We start from the raw sequence: 18,618 nt of genomic DNA, 5'->3' as shown, positions 1-18,618 counted from the left end.
TTTGGATGATCACTGAGCAAACCTTTCGAAATCAGTTTTGCTTTAAAGACCCTCAACAGTGTATGAAAGAAGAAATTATTAAGGCCACCATTACATATCGACGAAAAGAACTTTTCTTTCATTTCATTTCATGCGCATAGTTGTTTGTAATCTTGTTGATACTGAAATCAAAATGATGTGAAAACCGCCAACAGTAGTTCCTTTGGGGCAACCCTAAAACCTGGAATCCGGAATTCTTTAAATGAGTTGTGAAAACCTATCTATTGCCAGAAAAGAAATGAATGGATACAATAAACATTTAATTTAGAGAGTGTGAGCCTTTATTTGTACCATCATTGAGCTAACCCATCCGTTTTGCTTTCAATGAATGATTTCTTACTTTGTGTCACATTGGCAATAATCATCACCTCCCGTTTAATTCAGTTAATCAAGTTGCGAGATTCACTCATAGTTTATTATTATACAATGAGAGATGTTGAATACACTTATAATTGCTTAGTGCTGAACCTGGACTTCATTCACTTTTATTATTATTTGTATCGACAGCATCAAAAGACATGCAAATAGACAAACTATTGATGATATATCTCATAACTTTTTTGAAGAAAAAACAACATCAAGGAAGGGAAATGAAGTTTAATTTGAATAAAACCCATCCACAACTTGTATCACAACTTAAATTGATGTATTGCTTATTAAAATATGAATTACAATATGGGTAATCCATAATAACTTATTAAGAACAAATCACTAAAAATCAAATAGAAATGAAAATTTATTGACTAAGTTCGACAATTGAGATTTTACTACAATACAAATTATTAATTCTTGAAAGTCTGCAGAAAAATGAAAATACGTTTTAATCAAATAAATTCTTCAAAAAATCTGCACTTTTTCCTTCAAGTTTTGAAATAGTAACAATACTTCATTTCAAACCACTTACAATACTTACAATTCTACTATCTTCATTACAGTCACTCTCATTATTACAGGGATATTTACAAGATTCCTACAAATTATATAAAACAATCAAGTTTTACTCATTTATGTTTTGATCACCTATGTCTTCAAAGTTGTTTTCCAAATGAAAGGTTTACTATTCACTTAAAAAAGACTTGCAATGGATTATTTTTCAAATACATCATAAAAAGTAATTACCCCTTCACTAAACCTTGCGAGCCTTCTCTTGCGGACCTAAACAAGAATGATTAATTGGAGTTTTCTCACATTAAAGAACATTCACCAGAGTATTTCCCAAGACTTATTAAGGGAATAATTTCTCCACTGTGCAAAGAGTTGCAAAGAAACCATCATAATTATCATTTCAACCCAAAAAATTTCACCATGCCTTGCTGATAATTATTACCATGCAGTGCTGCACGTGCAGTTGAAATTCAAAGTACAATGAGGAAATTGGCATTTGACCAACACTTAGAAACTCATGGAAGAACAAATTCACTGCACGCCAGTGAATTTGCTGGATTTTTCCTCATATTAGAATTTTTTAGGAACATCCATTGACGAGCACGTCAATTGCAGACAAAGATATATCAAGGATTCTAAAAGCCATAACTGGGAATATCCAGTAAATCAATCAGTCCAATTTCGCACTTTGGCCAGTTAAGCCATGTTAGTTTTGGCAGTTTCAAGGAAGTGCAGACATTACCTCTGCAGAATCCACCACAGTTTCATCCAAATTTTCACCTTCACCAAGATCAGCCTGCCATATAAGTAAAATACAATGAATTATTTTAATTTAGTAGACAATTAAAATGGGGCATAAAAGTGATAATTTCCCAATTTCCTGTTTTGCTTTTAATAGCACTATATACAGCCACATTTCACTCTGTGCAAAAACAGATGCCTTCACTTATGCACTATTAATATATACATAATACTGGTATACGCATTTCTGTTAATGTGGATTTTTGGAATACTACTTTTCAGATATTATCTGGTTTATTTATTGTTAATAAATACAATTGCCAGAACATTTGCATTATTTACCTCATTTTCTAAGTCCTGAGGTCTTTGGGCCTGTGATTGAATTTAGAATACATGGAAATGGACATGCCAAGATTTAGAAATTCATTTGGAAGTAATATATCTGTTAATGAACCATGTTGATATTCTGCTCATGTAAGGTTAGAAAATCTTTAAAAATATAAAACAAAATAACTTAAACTTACTCTTTCCTCTGTTTGTGGTTTGCTTTTGGCCTTGTCTAAAGCCTCCTGAAAAAGCGGAAGTCATAATAAAGTATATGTAATTCAAAGCACCACTTTATAAAATACATTTCAAATAAAGCCAACGATTGTATTTCCAGTTTCTTCATTCTTGTTTTTATATTATTTTTTCTTTTCTACAAAAAGAAAAAAATTACATCATGTTTTCTTTCTATTAGCTGTTTACATCAATAAAGCTACATTTGTTTCCTAGTTTATATAGTGCTATCTTTGTGGTGTCTGAGTGGTTTATCCAGAAAGCGAACAATGGTATTTTCAGTTAATTTCCTCCTTATTGTTTGTATTTTTTAATTTTTCTCTTCTACCAAAAAGATATACACCATGAGTTCTTTCTATAAGCAGTTTACATTTCTTTTTCAAATGTACATGCATTGGCATTTTTGTGCTGTATGTGTGGTATATGCAGATTTAACTGTCTTTGGTACACAATTTTGAATCTAGAGTGTATTTAATGGTTGCCAATTTATCTGTGATCTACAAAACTTACAGAAGCTTGCAATTCAATTTCCTGCTGTAATCTTATAGCTCGGTCCCTTTCCAAGAGGTCCCTGTAAATTCAAATTAATGTAGCTTGAGTTAGAAAACTTAAACCATTATGGTTATAATGAGATCAACCTGAACAAGAATTAGTTATAGTACACTGCAACATTGACCTGTGAGCCTTTAGAGCATTTGAAGCCTGCTTGCCTTGGTGTATTGCTTCTACCAACTCTCTTGTAAGGCTACTTTCATTTCCTTAAAGACATAGTCATCCATACCATTAATACATAACGAGATAATTATCAGTGTTAAATTGCATAATTTAACAGAACATCATACACTTGCATTTTTTTCATTTCTTGGTTTGTTTGTTTGTAAATGTTTTTTAAAACTCCCAAATCAGAAGAAAATCGGGAGATTTGAGATTTTTGTAAATTATGATTATCAGCTACAGGATTACTATGTATGGGATACCTTTGATAGGTTACAATTTGAGGGACAAATTGGAAGCTCAGATGCCTGCACTGACCTGCTATCAAACTTCCAACTATCATCCTGTTGGAAGTTAACGTGGGGTGCATCACCCTGATCTCCAAATCTTCAGTTGATTGTTGAGATTGTTGATGTTTCCCACAAGCTATGCAAATAAGACAGTCAATTCATTAAATTACTGAGGACATGACAATGTCTCTTGGATGGTTCTGTTCAAAACATTACTTTTGCATGCATTTTTGTTGAACAACTAATTTGTGTTTAAACAACAACAACAAACATATGAAATATATGTGTGAACTGCGGTTATGAGACGTATATGAGAACGATCCTTCGCAGTAAAGCACTATTTGAGCAATAGTGAAAATCAGACCTGAAAAAAATTTCAGGCCTGTATGGGATTCGAACCACTGACCTCTGCGATACTAGTGCAGCGCTCTACCAATTGAGCTAACAAGCCAACTGGGAGCAGGCCAGTTGGCTTGTTAGCTCAATTGATGGGCAGTTGATGGCCTGCTCCCAGTTGGCTTGTTAGCTCAATTGGTAGAGCGCTGCACTAGTATCGCAGAGGTCAGTGGTTCGAATCCCGTACAGGCCTGAAATTTTTTTCAGGTCTGATTTTCACTATTGCTCAAATAGTGCTTTACTGCGAAGGATCGTTCTCATATAATTTGTGTTTGTTTCCTAACTTTTATTTTCCAAGACAATGTTGTGATTGACAATGAGCTATGGAAAAATCTGTTTGAGGTTACATGCCTTTTGAGAGCTGACTTTTGTTGTCAAATAAACTGCTATTTTCCTATGGTTAGGATTTGTCGAAAAAAATTCGACTTTTACAGTCATGGTGGTCGATCAAGTTTGCGTCCGTCCCTCGACTTTTGTCATTATCTTCATTATCCTATTTCTTTTCTCGCGTCTCCTCGACAGCACCAGCAAAGATATCACCTTTGATTCAAATCGTTGTACTATCTTTCGTCGAACTTCGTCGCGGTGTAAACAGCGAAGGTTTCCCATTTGCAAATGGTCTAAACATGGCCAAACGACCATGGCGATGCCTGACGCTCGAGGCGTCTTTGCGGTTAATCTCATCCTCTTGTCTGGCGACATTCACCCGCAACCTGGGCCCTCCATACGAGGAAAAGCAGGCAGCAATGAAACTACAAACCAAGGCAACAAATCGACCAGAAATCAAGCAACGAAGAATCGAAAACATCTCATGTCCGTCGCCCATCTTAATGTACGCTCTGTGGCGTCTCGCGAAAATTTTCACCTTCTTAAAGACATGATTATCAATAACAAGTATGACCTTTTTACTATTTCTGAGTCGTGGTTGGACTCTACAATACATGACGCGGATATTCTTATTCCAGGATATACGACGTTCAGGCAAGATCGAGGGCTACGCACGAGAGGTGGCGGATTACTTGTTTACATTAAAAATATTTATAAGGCCTCGGTGATTGAAAAATGGTCCTCAACGTCTGAATCGAATTTTCAACAGCTTTGGATGAATGTACAGTATAAGAAATTTAAATCTTTTCTTCTCTGCACAGTTTACAGACCACCGGATGCCTCAATAGATTTCTTAGAAGACTTAAGTAAGACTTTTGTTGACTCTTTGCTACATGGCTTAAATGTGCTAATCCTTGGAGATCTTAATTGTAATGTTCTTGGAACAACCGATCCTGGGGGCCGCGCATTGATCAACTTTTGCTCGACTTTTGGCCTAACTCAACTCGTCAAGACCGCAACAAGAGTAACCGAAAATTCTGAATCACTCATCGATGTTGCTCTGACTACAAACGAAAATATCGTCTACGCTTGCGAAGTGATACAGTCTGCAATTAGTGATCATAGTTTGGTTAGCTTAACACTCAAGTTTAAGACACCAAGGCCACGGAAAACATATGTAACCACGAGAACATATAAAAATTACGATCGTAATGGCTTTATTGACGATTTGGCAAATGTTCCCTTTCATATCGTTAATCTTTTTTGAAGATCCTGATGATCAAGTTAACGCCTTTAACTGCCTTTTTCTTCAGGTCTTAGACGAGCACGCCCCAATTAAACGTATCAGGATAAATTCAAGGCCTAATCCATACATTACACCAGAGATCAAAGGACTAATGAACACGCGTGATATGTGGCATAAAAAGGCGATGAAAACCAACGACAAATTGCACTGGAATGCTTATCGCTTTTTCCGTCAGGAGGTCAAACATGAAATCAAGCTTGCCGAAAAAGAACATGTTCGTTCTGAAATCTCAAAATCGAATGGAAACTCCAACTCGATTTGAAAAATTCTTAACCGTTGTCTTCCCAAGAAAAACGCTCCATTAGCCGCTGTTGAAAATCCACTCCTTCTGGCAAATAAATTCAATGAATTTTATGCTAATGTGGGAAAAGTGACAGCTTTGAAAGCCACGGACCTTGCTGAAGAACATAATCTCAACTCCCGAGACACTGAGGGATTCATCCGTGTGAATCCATTCGCAGCTCTGGTCAAAATACCTTGTTTATGTTTCGTTCCATCACTACGGGTGATGTGCAGAAGATTATTATGAGTATACCGTCTAACAAAGCTCCCGGTTGCGACAAAGTAAATGCAAAAATTCTGAAAGATAGTTCACCAGTTATTGCTCCCATCATAACTAGTCTTATAAATGACTCCTTTTCTTTGGGCAGTTTTCCACTACAATGGAAGAAAGCAGAAATCGTTCCAATCATTAAATCAGGCGACAGTGAGGAACCTGCCAACACAAGACCAATTTCACTACTACCCATTTTATCTAAAGTATGCGAAAGAGCAGCTCACTCGCAACTAGTCAACTTCCTTGACTCAAACAATATAATATATCAAATGCAAAGCGGAAACAGAAAATTTCACTCAACCGAGACCTCATTACTTTATTTCACAGACGAACTACTAAATAACATGGATCACAGAAAGATGTCGGTTATAGTTCTCTTGGATATGTCCAAAGCTTTTGATAGCATTCGACATGACTTGATGTTGCGAAAACTTCGCAACGTTGGTTTATCGGAAATAGCTTGTACCTGGTTTGAGAGTTATTTGACACAACGTCAACAAGTTGTAAAGATTCAGGATACCTTGTCCAGCCCTCTACCCTTAACAGTCGGAGTACCGCAAGAATCCATCCTGGGCCCAGTATTGTTTACATTATATGTAAATGATCTCTTTCGAGTTCCAAAACTCTGCAAACCTCTGGGCTATGTGGATGACACAAAAATTTTCCTCGGGTTCCCCTCAAACAAACTTCAAGACGTTATCTCTGCTGTAAACGAAGATCTCGAAGAAATATTGAGTTGGTGTTGTAGAAATTCGCTGCTCATCAACCCTGATAAAACAAAACTTCTCTATGTGGGCGTCCCCCAACTAATGAGAACTTTACCTGCCACTCTTCCAAGTGCCACAATATTGGGAACTGAAATCAAGCCTGTGACCGTAGTTAAGGACCTGGGAGTGCACATTGATTGCCATCTTAACTTTAATGAGCATATCACTAAAACGGTATCTGACTGTATGTTTAAATTAACGAGAGTCAATAGGATAAAACATTTACTGGATCGAAGCACTCTGATATACCTCATAAATGCTTTCGTCTTTTGCAAACTTTTTTATTGTTCGACAGTTTGGAGCAACACAAGTAATAAGAATATCAAAAAACTTCAGTTAGTCCAGAACTATGCTTGCAGGATCGTGACTGGCTTGAAAAAGTACAATCACATCACAGAGGCACTGAAGTCCCTTAAATGGCTTAACGTAAAGAAAAAACTACTTTTTAATGACTTAGTCATGGTTTATAAATGCATCAACAACTTGCCTCCTAACTATCTCTGTGAACGATTTAAACAATGTTCCGAAATTCACCAAAGAGATACCAGACAGAAGAGCGAGCTTACGTTGCCCAAGTGCAGGATCGCGGCTGGGCAAAGGGCTTTTGCCTTCCGTGGGGCTAAAAGTTATAATTTTTTACCTAAATTTATCAGAGACACAGATAGCCTAAGTGGTTTTAAAAAGAAAATTTTTAAGAATATTCTTAATTCGTAACATGTGACTTTAGTATCGAAATATAAGCAAATTTTTTTTTTTCTTTTTTTTTTTAATATTGTGTTATCTTATTGTGACGTTTTTATGACTTAATATCTTATATTCATGTATGGCGGAAGAGCCCCCAGGGGGGAGCTATGCAATAAAGTATGTATGTATGTATGTATTTCATGGTAAAAGTGGGAAAAAAATTGAAAATGATTTCCTTGGAATACAGCTTGATAATCATGTGAGTCTCCAGGAGAACCACCAGTGTCTCAACAGCTAATAATAATAATAATAATAATAATAATAATAATAATAATAATAATAATAATAATAATAACAGAGGTTGGTAATCAAGCCTAAACGCTTACCACTGTTATCAAAATTGCTGCCTTGAAGGGAGGCACACAGATAGCAGGTTCCCAACACATCTGATATATCCAACAAAGCTCTGAAATGAACCAGTAGTGTGTACCATATTCAATGAAGTGATGGATACAATACTACTATATGACTTGCACATCTCAGCTATTATTGAAATATGTTTAACTAGAATCACTTATCCCTAATGAAATGAAATGCAAAGCATGACCCCTGTATAATTCTTTGCTCTGATTGTTATGAAGTTATATTGCAGAAATTTATAGGAGGTGTACCTTAAGGTATCCATGGCCTTTTGCGCAGCTTTGTCGCGGATGAGCACCAAAGGAATACAGTCCTGGTGGCACTGCTTTCTCATCTGATTTCAATTTTTAGATAATAAGATTTTTCAAAATGTTATAATAATAATTGCTTTTAATTGTATAAATGCACAACATTTGTCTTTCCCTTCCAAACATTATCATGCAGAACCTCTAATTTCATAAGACATGCATTTCATTTCAGTGTATTTTGATGTATGTAACCTTCAACTAGTGATGTCTCATCTGTATAATTTAGGGAATGGGAAGAATTAATTAGAAATGTCAAAACATTAAGTGACGTGTTTTATCGCACAATTCTAACACTACAATCAGACGCAAAGTGCTAAAAAAAACTAAACATGAACACAAAGTTACATGTACATTTTATACAATTATGTAAAAACACTATGAACCCAAGATAGACGTCAGTCAGTTGTAATACTATACTTGATTCTAAATTGCAACATTAGACCTTAGAATTAATGAAATGTGAGTCCCATGAAGAAACAAGGTCATGTATAGCTGGTGGTTCCGAAGAGGTTAATCCCCAGCATTTGATCAGGTTTCCCTGCAAGTTTTCTACTGGTCATTAATGGTGCAGGCTGGAAATAGGCACTTTGAGAGAGAATGTATATTTTCATCCAAACACAAAACCCCCTGACATATAGCAAGGTTATGAACCTGACTGCAACACAATCTGAAGTTTCACATGCTTATGACTAGGCCAACTGTGACTTGTCCATCCTAACCTGAAGAGACTTTGTGTGCAACTCTTATCTAAAATCATCCCTACAAACCTTCACACACTTACTTCTCGTGCATTTATGCACAGGAATGGTAACACTGGGGGCAAATCATGTGCTACCATTAGTTTTCTTAGAAGCTGTAAATCATAGGCTGGTCCACATCTTGGGTCTAACAGTAAGAATGTAGAATCAATTGAGCACATAACTTCTTTGCAGGACCAGATTAAGATGATTCATTTCAAGTCTTTACTAACTCGCTTGTGCACCAACCAGATGATCCACCTCCTCTTCCACTGTTCCCACTGAAAACATTACACGTCTTTTTTTAACTTAATCTCCACTTCTTCTATTACATTATTTTACAATATTCCCGTTCAAAACCTATCATTTGAAATATAATTTGAACTAGGATTGACAAGCCAATATTTGACCTTTAAAATTTGTTTATAATTATTGGATTACACTATTACCTTCTACTGCCTGTGCAGCCAATATGTGGCCATCCATTGCCATAGGACAGCATGTGACTACTGACTCTGGGAAATTGAGAACAACTTAGGGTGAATGATTACAAAGACTATAAACAGCATGAATTGACTAGTTTCAGCTATAAGTTTTGTCTTTCAAGTTATTACAACTCTCATAGTCTTTTCAAGTGGGTATTCCATTCTTAATATCTCTTTGTGCAATATAATTATGCCCATCCCGTTTGTTACTCAACTCCAGAAATAATTACATATTGAACTTCCTTCATCTTTACCATACAGGCTTTCAACAAACATCTCTGCTCTTTTCTGGTCACCTAATTGAAAGGAAAAAAAAGAAAAAAAAAGGAAAACAAGTTCATTAAAGCTGCAAGAGCAATGCTAACCTACACTTTACTTCTCCAGACAGAAAAAGTGTGGAAAGTATACCTATATGGACCTGCTACAATGGGTACTTCATGTACTATTGGTGATGAAGTAAAGATAGGTCTACCAAGTTCCTCATCACTTGAGTTTTCATCTGAAGTAAAAAAAATAGGTAGTTAAGACTGGATATGGCTACTACTATTACATCCCACATCTTTTTGAGTACCCAATAGATGGTAACAAATAGTCATATTCATAATAATAAATTAATGATTAAAGTAATGATAATAATATTAAAGAGGAATGACAAATTATAGTGGCTAGCTTAAGAACCTCACCATTCCTCTATCCATCTATCCTTTCGAATTCTACAGTCACACTCACTCACTCACTCACTCACTCACTCACTCACTCACTCACTCAACCAAGTCAACATTATGGGCAGTGGCCATAAAAATTATTTGAAATCAAATAATATATGGATGGCTATTTTAGGGTCCACCTAAATTAAATATTAACACAAGTTTTTCCGTGTTTGTATACTCTCATCTAAACACCAGTTGACGTGTTTGCGTTACAGCCCCATTTATTGGTACCAAATCAAGTTTCATTTCTGACTATACTAGAAGTTATTAATCATAACACATAATCCAATGTACCTTCTGGAGGGTCTACCACAACCACCTCGTTGGGGGCTCTCGCTACCCCAATTCCAACATTTCCAGTTCCTGGTGTTGATTGCCCTGTTGTATCAAGCATTAAAGAAAAGAACGATCAGGTTGAAAGAAAGTGATTCTCTTGGAAAGTATTCTAGGTTACTTAACATCATCATTTCACAGAAACTGCAATTATTAGTAATGATAACATCACAGTCAATTAAGCTAAGAACGAATTTCAATCGGTAAGGAATGTTCTCCAATTACCGGTAATTGGCGGGTGCTCGATCGTCTAAGAAAAACCTTTAATGCTTAAATATGATATGAACTTTTCGTTAATAATCACCTGCCGCACCATCTTGATCTTGATTCGTGTTATCTGAAAAAGAGAGAACGACGTTATTAAGTTATTAATTTAAAGGAAACTGAATGATGTAGTTTAGCCGAGTGCAGGTTCAGCACATCGTGAATCACTTAAGATCATCTTTTCATGGAAACTGCAATTACTTCCAGAACATCACAATCAATTAAGCTAGGAATGAATTTCAATCACGTCCTTGGCAAGGAGGCAAGGAAAGTTCTACAATTATCGGTATATGGCGGGTGCTCGATCGTCTTCGAAAAACCTTTAATGCTTAAATATGATATTGATCTTTTCATTAATTAATAATCACCTGCTTCGCCATCCTGATCTTGATTCGTGCTATCTGAAAAAGAGAGAACGACGACGTTATTCATTAAATCTAAAAGACACTGTCTAATGTGTAGTTGAGCCGAGTGCAGACATAGTTAACAAATGGTAAACACCACAGCGTACACTATTGAGTTATGGATGCACGCGGGAGGTTGCTAAGCACGAAAGAAGCGTAAGAGTCGCTCGAGGCGATAGCCGAGAGCAACTCTAGCTTCTTGAGTGCTTAGCAAACCTCCCAGGTGTATCCATAACTCAATAGTGTACGCTGTGGTGTTTACCATTTGTTTTATAACATAACATTAATACATTGTAACTAAAGAGTTCCCTTTTATTTAACAAGTCTTACGTGACCAGAAAAAACAAGCGCGCGCGGAAAAATAGTCTTTGCATTTGCTCACGTCAGCAGCGTACACCCATGGGCAAATGGGGGACGCTAAATTGACCAATCAGAGCGCGCGCTTTACTTTGGTTATATTATAATTAAATATGGTGCAGATTAACATGAGTACTCCTTGAATGAGACAGATATTCGTAACCATAATTCTACTAGACATTGTTGTTCTTCAGTCCTGTGAACAAACGAACTTTTCCAAATACACTGTAAAAATGTATTTTCTACGTTGTAAGTAAAAGATCTCTTCAGCACTTGTACCGTGCACAAGTGAGTCAAGACTCGATTCAACTCGGGCCAGACCTCGCCACTTGCGCATCGTCGCTCGCGTGGAGCTCGCGTGTCATCCTCTCGCGGGTTGAAGCATGAAGTACCGCAACGTGCTCTATCTCCAAACATCAGCATACTTTTCAAAATTATGTCGGTAAAATTGGTTCGAATTTTCCAGTAATCCTCGTTAAAAGTTTATCGGGACTGCTGTTGCGGCTTGGACATGTCTTGTCGTTATGCAAATGTTTTTTTCCCCAGGGCCTTTTCTAACTATGAAGATGACTTGCCCTTTTCGTAAAGAGTTATCTTACCCCGATCTAATCGTATGAACACTCTAGAGCGGCTTTTGAACATTGCCTTCATGGTATCCCCGCACATATCATCCCATGTGCCAGCCAGGGTCAACAGGTTAGAACCACTGACAGTTCGATAAAAGAGCAATCTAAAAATAAAAACGGTTAACCGCTATAGAATACATATTTATAGGCCAGAAATCTGTTACCTCCTATTAACTATTTGTCAGCTTGACCTCGACGCCTCCCTACTATTTAGATGCTGGCTGAAACTATTCAATACGATCTCTTGCAGATTGGCTGTACTGGAGTTGTTCGGAAATTCCAGCTGGGTGACTCTTTCACTACTTTCCAACACCCGCTGGATGTTGGGACGCGGTACCTTCAGCTGATCGCAGTAGCGTAGCAATATGAAAGAACGTTTCATACTTCTTGATCGTCTTGTCCTGTCCGTCGACATTGCTACTTGAGTACTTTATCAACAAAAACGGTCGAAATAAATTAAAAATTAAAGAGGGTCGAAGCCCTTTAAATGTACTCACCGGTAAATGACATGACATTTGAAAACTTACATCTCATAATTGCTAATTAATTTTTTCTCACTTTGACAGCTATCTAGATCCATTGGGATCACATGTAGACGTTCCATTGTGAACAATCACCTTTAAATGGGCTGTTTAATAAAATAGAACTGCAATCAGTTTGGATAATAATTATTGTGATCCACATTATTGAGTGCTTTTTTCCGATCAAGGATGGGTCGAGAAACAAGCTCCTTTTAAGGATGCACATCATATAAAAGTTGCCTCTTTCAAACGAGAACATACGATTGATAGTCTTGATATTTTAATGAATTATGATACACCGTCAGTTGTTTCCGATGAGAATTTTTATGAGTTCAATCCTGCACGTATCAACATTTTTTTTTCCACCATCGGATGGAATATACGGTCCTCCCTCTATTTTGGTGCATTCGTTGTTCACCTGGCTCTTTAATTCGAGTCTCTGTTCAACTTTCAAATTATTCAGCTTCATGAGATCGTGAAAAAGGTGTTTGAAGGGCTGTTTTGTTGCAATTTTGCAACAATTGTCACACTTTGCTATATCTGTCGCACTTTGTAATAACACTTGTCACAGTTTATAATTACACTTGTCACACATTGTAATAAAAAAGCTGTTGCACTTTGTAGTAACATACTTTATTACATCGCTTGCAGCGCCAGTGGGCAAGATGAAGTGAACCTTGTGTTCTGATTGGCTACCGGAGCGGGCAAGATGGGCCGATCTTGCCCGGTTGGGATTGCCTGCATTGATCTCGCGCATGAAATAAAAAAATAATTAGAACTATTTTCGTAATTCTTGGACAATTTCGGCCATGGAAACGCAAAAACTGCTAGGTAATAATCAAAATAATGCAAACAGAAACGAATTTCGTGTGCTACAAATGGCTTTCTTTCCGGGCTCTTGAATTGAAGTAAGCGGCCGACCATTTAACTTTTGAGGGGAGGGGGTGGGGGGGGGGGTGATTTTTGGTCATGAAATGAATTTTTTCTAGCAATCTGCTGGGCAGGATATTTTTCCATTCTAAATGCTTCGCAGGATATTTCTTCCCTCCTGATTTCTCTGCAGGATTTTGTTTTCCTCAAGGAAAAGGGTAATGTGTTTACATATACAAAATCTATTTACATTTACATTGTGGTCATTGCAGCAAGGCTTCTAATATAGCTAGCTATGTTTTCGGAAAGTAATTCTTCACAATCGTTTTATATTACGTCAAATAAAGTGATGCACCACAGGCAGACGTGAAAACGTTTAGTTTCTTAATTAACAAAATTGATAATGTCAAAGAAACATTTCTGGCACTATGATAATCATAAAATTGTTTCATTTGCTGATAACGGATATAGTTTGCAGTTTTCAGCCATGTTCATCACTGCCGTAAATTTTTATCTTGCAGCACAATTTTTATTCATGAAATATACAGCTACTGTAGATACACCTATCAATGCCTTGCCCCAACAGGGGGAGTGTGGAAATAGGTGGTAAGAGCAGACCGTCGCGCTTTGTAATAAACGAAAAGATGTAGCACCTTGTAATTACACTTGGTAAATGGTAGGAGGACAAACTAAGCTTGTCTCGATTGGTTTAGTAAAGTTGCTGGAAAGTCCCTCATTGAAATGCCGAAAACTTTCTAAAAAATTGTCCGGCTACCTAAATCTCAAAATTCGCCACATAAATGTTTGATACTTTTATATCAACGTTTAAATAAAACTTTAGTTTTTGTTCAGCACAATAACTTTTAACAACAGTAAAGAAAAATAGCTTGGAACTTAGACAGAGCTCGGTTCACACTGACATTGTCGAAATTGGAATTTGTTCTTGCATGTTGGGGGTGAAACTATTCAATCCTCCTCTTCTGTTCGTAATCTTGGAGTGATACTCGATCTCAGTGCTGATATTGAAGACCACATTAAAAAGATTTTCGAAAAATGTCATTTCCATCTAACTAACTGATATCAGTAAGATCAGTACATATTTAGATCGTGAATCTGCTTAGGCAATTATTCATCCTTTTGTGACCACTAACTTGGACTACTGTCTGTACTGATATTTTATATGGATTACCTAAAGTTCTCTTAAACTGGCTACAGCTAGTGCAGAATAGGGCAGCGCGCATTGTAACATTTACAAAGAAGTATGAACATATAACTCCCATTTTGATAGATAAAAATAGAAATAAATAGAAATCCCAACATCAGGGTAGTCCCATCAGAACTCAAAGCTCTGCTATCAATAGGAGCCCTGGTGAATAGGATCCAAAAATAAATATAAAATAATAAAAAGGTCTTATTCAATATAATAATACAGACAATTCTAATTAACGTGACTATTATAAACAACATATCCATGATAAAAAAAGATTCCTTGGCTTTTTCAGTTCTAGCGCGAGGCAAATGAAGCAAATTTCCCTGTCTTGTTCTGGTATTATTAGGGTTAGGGTTGGGTTTAGAGGACAATTAACAGAAATACATTTATTAACCACTTTAAAATTATGTTCGTCGCTTCTCGACTGTAATAACATTTACTGTAAGGCCATTTAAGATCCATTAAAGCTTGACCACTATCCTTAGATTTTGAAACAATTTTGGATGCCCTTCTTTGAAAATTATCCAGAAGTCCGGCATTGCCAACACTTGGCTGCGGCCAGACAGATAGTTTTCAAATCGGTTCAGTTCTTTCCTTTTGATTCCAAAATAGCGCAGTTTCCTCAACAAAATAGAATGAGCTATTGCGTTGAATGCCTTACGCAAGTCCACAAAAGCTAGTCGTCAGGAACTTTGCTCTGAGACAGTGAAGCATTAATTATTACTGTTAATAGGTTTTGTGACTATTGCAGAAGCGTCCTTTAGAAGTCTTTGTGGAATGTTATCTAAGCCCACTGCTTTGCCTGATTTAATTCGTCGGCCTTCCGACTGAACAGCAGTTTCAGAACTGTCAATAAACAGAAAAGTAGCGTTCATAGCTTCTGTTAAAGATATACTTCACGAGAGTTTTGATCCAGCATTTACAAACGATTTGCAAAGGTTGACAGCTGTATTTACGAATGTATTGTTGAAATAATTTGCGATTGAGCTCTTTTCAGTTATTACTTGACCGTCGACTTTGAGTCGTGGAGATGGTTCTTTGCTTTCGGAGGGGAGGATTTTCTTAACTGTAGTAATCTAGTAGTAGTAGATACTTTTATTTAGCTAGGGTAACTCCTAAAGTTACAAAAACTGATATCCTTAGAGGCCCTTGGAGATTCACCAAGAAATATATCCAATTTTCTAAGCTTTTTTACCAGCTCCTACTCTTTGCGTTTTTGTTCGAATAAGTTACTCAAGGACCTAAATTATGGAACAGCATACCCGCATTTTTAAGAAATGCCGATTCCTAGAATTCTTCCAAAAAAGACATATTTAATTCGCCAAGCTTTTTTGATTTGTAAATATATTTCTGTTTAATTTCCATGTTTATATAATGTAGTTGTTAGATTTATCAGTGTTTTTAAATACATTTTGTGATACTGTTAAGCGTCTAGAGCAATTAGTGATATAGACGCTATATAGATAAAGTTTATTATTGTTATCATTGTTGTTATTATTATTAGTAGTTGATAAATATTTAAGAAATTCGCATAAATTTAAGTTTTCCATGAACGTTGACGTTTTCGCGCTTGATATGTGCTCTAAACCTATATTTTGAGCACAATCTATGTAGAAATAGATTATCTCTTAGGTACAGTTAATGCGCCAAGGTTTTCCGAAAATCACCTGCACGTGACATGATCAATCGTTGCTTTTTTCACGTGTGTGTTGTTGACAGTGTAACCAAAGAGGCGATGAGACTCACTACCTCGTGTTAAGTAGTGAATTGATAGAATCTTTTAACCTGAATTTTGTTATCACCCACTTCATTTTTATTTTTGTGCCCTTCACTTCGGCATCTCTAAGTATTTTTACAAGGTCGCCCTCTTTCCTCCTTGCAAACTGAGAACCGGCACTTTTTTGCTGAAGATTTTCTTTCGCCACGTACTTCTTTCACTTCGACAAGTTCCTCTTAAAAAATTTCTCCAAGTATGCCAATCTTGGAACTCGGACACTCGTCATTGTCCATATTTCAGAAATGTGCATTTGTTTCACGAGAGAAATGGTTTAGTCTTCGTGGCGAAGATTGAAAATGACTCTCGACCAATGAGGGCATGAGAATTTCTATGGTTATTGTGAAAAGGCCACAAACAAAGTGCGAAAATTTTATTTCAAAGAACGACAGAACAGAGGGCCGCAGCACCGCCTCTCGTTTTCGCAGCAGTAGCGGTTTCTCAGCAGTCAGAAAATAAGTAGCAAAGTACAGCAAATCAAGCATCCGAAGAGCATCAAGATGAATCTCATGGACATTAACAGGCTGACTGATGGTCCAGTCCTCAATGTAATAACTTGGCTACAGCGGCAGAACTTGATAGCTAGTCCTCTGAGATGCGTGCCATGCAATAGAGGAATGGAATTTGTAGAGAGAAATCCAGACCACGTAGATGGATATGTGTGGTAAGAATAGACAGTACCAATACTAAACTTTTTTAAATTTCTACTTTCTATCATTGACATACTACTAGGTAGTTTAGCATTGAAATAAGGGATCATCATAAATCGGAATTATTCTCGAGTTAGACCACTGCTTTCCCTTTTCCAAATTTAAGCAAAATGACTAACAATCGATCCTTGTCTATAATTATTAAATATTTTTCTTTATAAGGAGATGCAAAGGCTGTAGAGGCAAAAAGTCTCTGAGAGAAGGCAGTTTTTTCGCCGAGTTTCCCCGGATTCATCTAAAAAAACTCCTAATTGTGATCTATCTGTGGAGTCAGCGCGAGTTGCGCTCTAGAGTTTCTTCCATGGTTGGATTGACGAAAAACACCGTTGGACGTGTGTTTGCCACGCTCCGCTTCATTTGTAAGAGAGATATAGAAGATAGGCCAGTCACCCCATTTGGCGGGCGTGTGTACGTGGTCAAGTGTGACGAAAGTCAATTCAAGCACAAATCGAAGGTGAGTAAGTGCACTGTAATTTTCATTTCAAACGGAGGCTTCTGTTTGAAAACTTAGTTTTGTAGCAACTTCTTGACAACTTTTAAAGGAAATCTATCAATTTCCGGGCTCGCCAAGTCTCATTTATTTATTTGCTTATGGTTTGACAGAGGTTACGCCCCCTTTTAAGATTGCCCCCTTGTAATACGCCCGCCTTTACTAGCTTACAACATCCCAAAATCAGAGTAGTCTTTAGATTTTCCGCCAAGTATCAGACACATCCAACTCTCCGTACGGAAAAACTATTTTACCACGAAATATTAATAGGGTTTGATCCGCAAGCATTTTTTCTTGCTGCAAGTCATACATGTGCTCGCAAGCACAGCCAGGTCGAAGAATTGTCCGTTTTTCTGGCTACCGTGCCCATGATACAAAAACGCCTAACACCGCCATTAAATCTGGTAAGAAGGAGGGTTTATATGCCAGGAGGGTGCTTGATTTCGCACGCGTCAAATCAAAGTTAATCGTTATTTTGACAAGCATGAATGCCAATGTAAATTTCCGTTTTAAAAATTTAATCGTTATAGTATCAAAGAGGTCGCAGGGCCAGCGATGAAGTGTGGGTGTTTGGCGTGATCTCTACGGAACACAGTCCTTGTCGCGGCTACTTTCAAGTTGTAAGGAGAAGAGACCGCCGAACCTTGTCCAATATTCTTCAAAGGGTCCTCCTGCCTGGGTCAGAAGTGCACACTGACGACTGGGCTGCGTACAGGAACCTTCATCTGTACGTTCCTAACATGACCATGCACAGAATAGTTGTCCATCAGAACAACTTCGTTGATCCCGTTACTGGCGTACATACGCAAGAGGCAGAGTCGGCGTGAGCGCGCGTCAAGTACCACGTAAAGAGGGAGAAAGGAATCCGCCAAGGGGACATCCAGGATTTCCTTGACGAACACATGTGGCGAGATTGGCGCGGGCTGGAAGCCGTTTTCGAAAATGTTCTGGCAATAGTACCAACGTACTATCCCTTATAAATAATAGCAACTCCATGAAAACTCCAGTATGCCTCTTGAAAAGTGTTTGTTTTATTCACCCCAAAACGAAGTGTTCGGGCTTTGATAAGGCCAAAACAAGGCGGAAACACCATCGAAACACTGCAAATATCACAGCACTCAACTATACCGGTAGGT

At 37.3% G+C, this 18,618-nt stretch overlaps 1 protein-coding gene and 1 pseudogene across 4 annotated transcripts; one reads left to right on the top strand and one right to left on the bottom strand.

The window, feature by feature from the left end:
• Window positions 1–757: 757 nt before the first annotated feature.
• LOC111335896 (uncharacterized) lies at window positions 758–12,063 on the bottom strand. 3 transcript variants are annotated; one of them, XM_088738901.1, is made up of 19 exons: window positions 11,881–12,059; window positions 10,889–10,921; window positions 10,561–10,593; window positions 10,218–10,301; window positions 9,632–9,712; window positions 9,468–9,509; window positions 9,178–9,243; window positions 8,962–9,009; window positions 8,773–8,876; window positions 7,935–8,017; window positions 7,650–7,729; window positions 3,256–3,363; window positions 2,900–2,981; window positions 2,734–2,794; window positions 2,190–2,234; window positions 2,008–2,037; window positions 1,667–1,720; window positions 1,159–1,194; window positions 758–1,009 (listed from the first exon to the last, which is right to left on the bottom strand). In XM_088738901.1, exons 1-19 carry the CDS (start codon window positions 11,945–11,947, stop codon window positions 926–928), a joined length of 1,221 nt encoding a protein of 406 aa, XP_088595027.1. In that variant the 5' UTR covers window positions 11,948–12,059; the 3' UTR covers window positions 758–925. The 3 variants fall into 3 exon arrangements, with proteins under 3 accessions (XP_088595027.1, XP_088595028.1, XP_088595029.1); XM_088738902.1 differs by lacking the exon at window positions 2,008–2,037 and having other exon boundaries at window positions 11,881–12,063; XM_088738903.1 differs by lacking the exon at window positions 1,159–1,194 and having other exon boundaries at window positions 11,881–12,060.
• A 3,873-nt stretch (window positions 12,064–15,936) lies between these two features.
• LOC111335897 (uncharacterized) lies at window positions 15,937–18,566 on the top strand (annotated as a pseudogene). Its single transcript, XR_015993303.1, has 3 exons — window positions 15,937–16,946; window positions 17,155–17,446; window positions 18,013–18,566. The product of XR_015993303.1 is annotated as an uncharacterized LOC111335897 (transcript).
• Window positions 18,567–18,618: the final 52 nt, after the last annotated feature.

This window comes from Stylophora pistillata, chromosome 11, assembly GCF_964205215.1.
Source record: "Stylophora pistillata chromosome 11, jaStyPist1.2, whole genome shotgun sequence".
NCBI classification, from domain to species: Eukaryota; Metazoa; Cnidaria; class Anthozoa; order Scleractinia; family Pocilloporidae; genus Stylophora; species Stylophora pistillata.
Note: the sequence above shows the minus strand (reverse complement) of the source record. Positions and strands in the feature narration are given on the sequence as shown.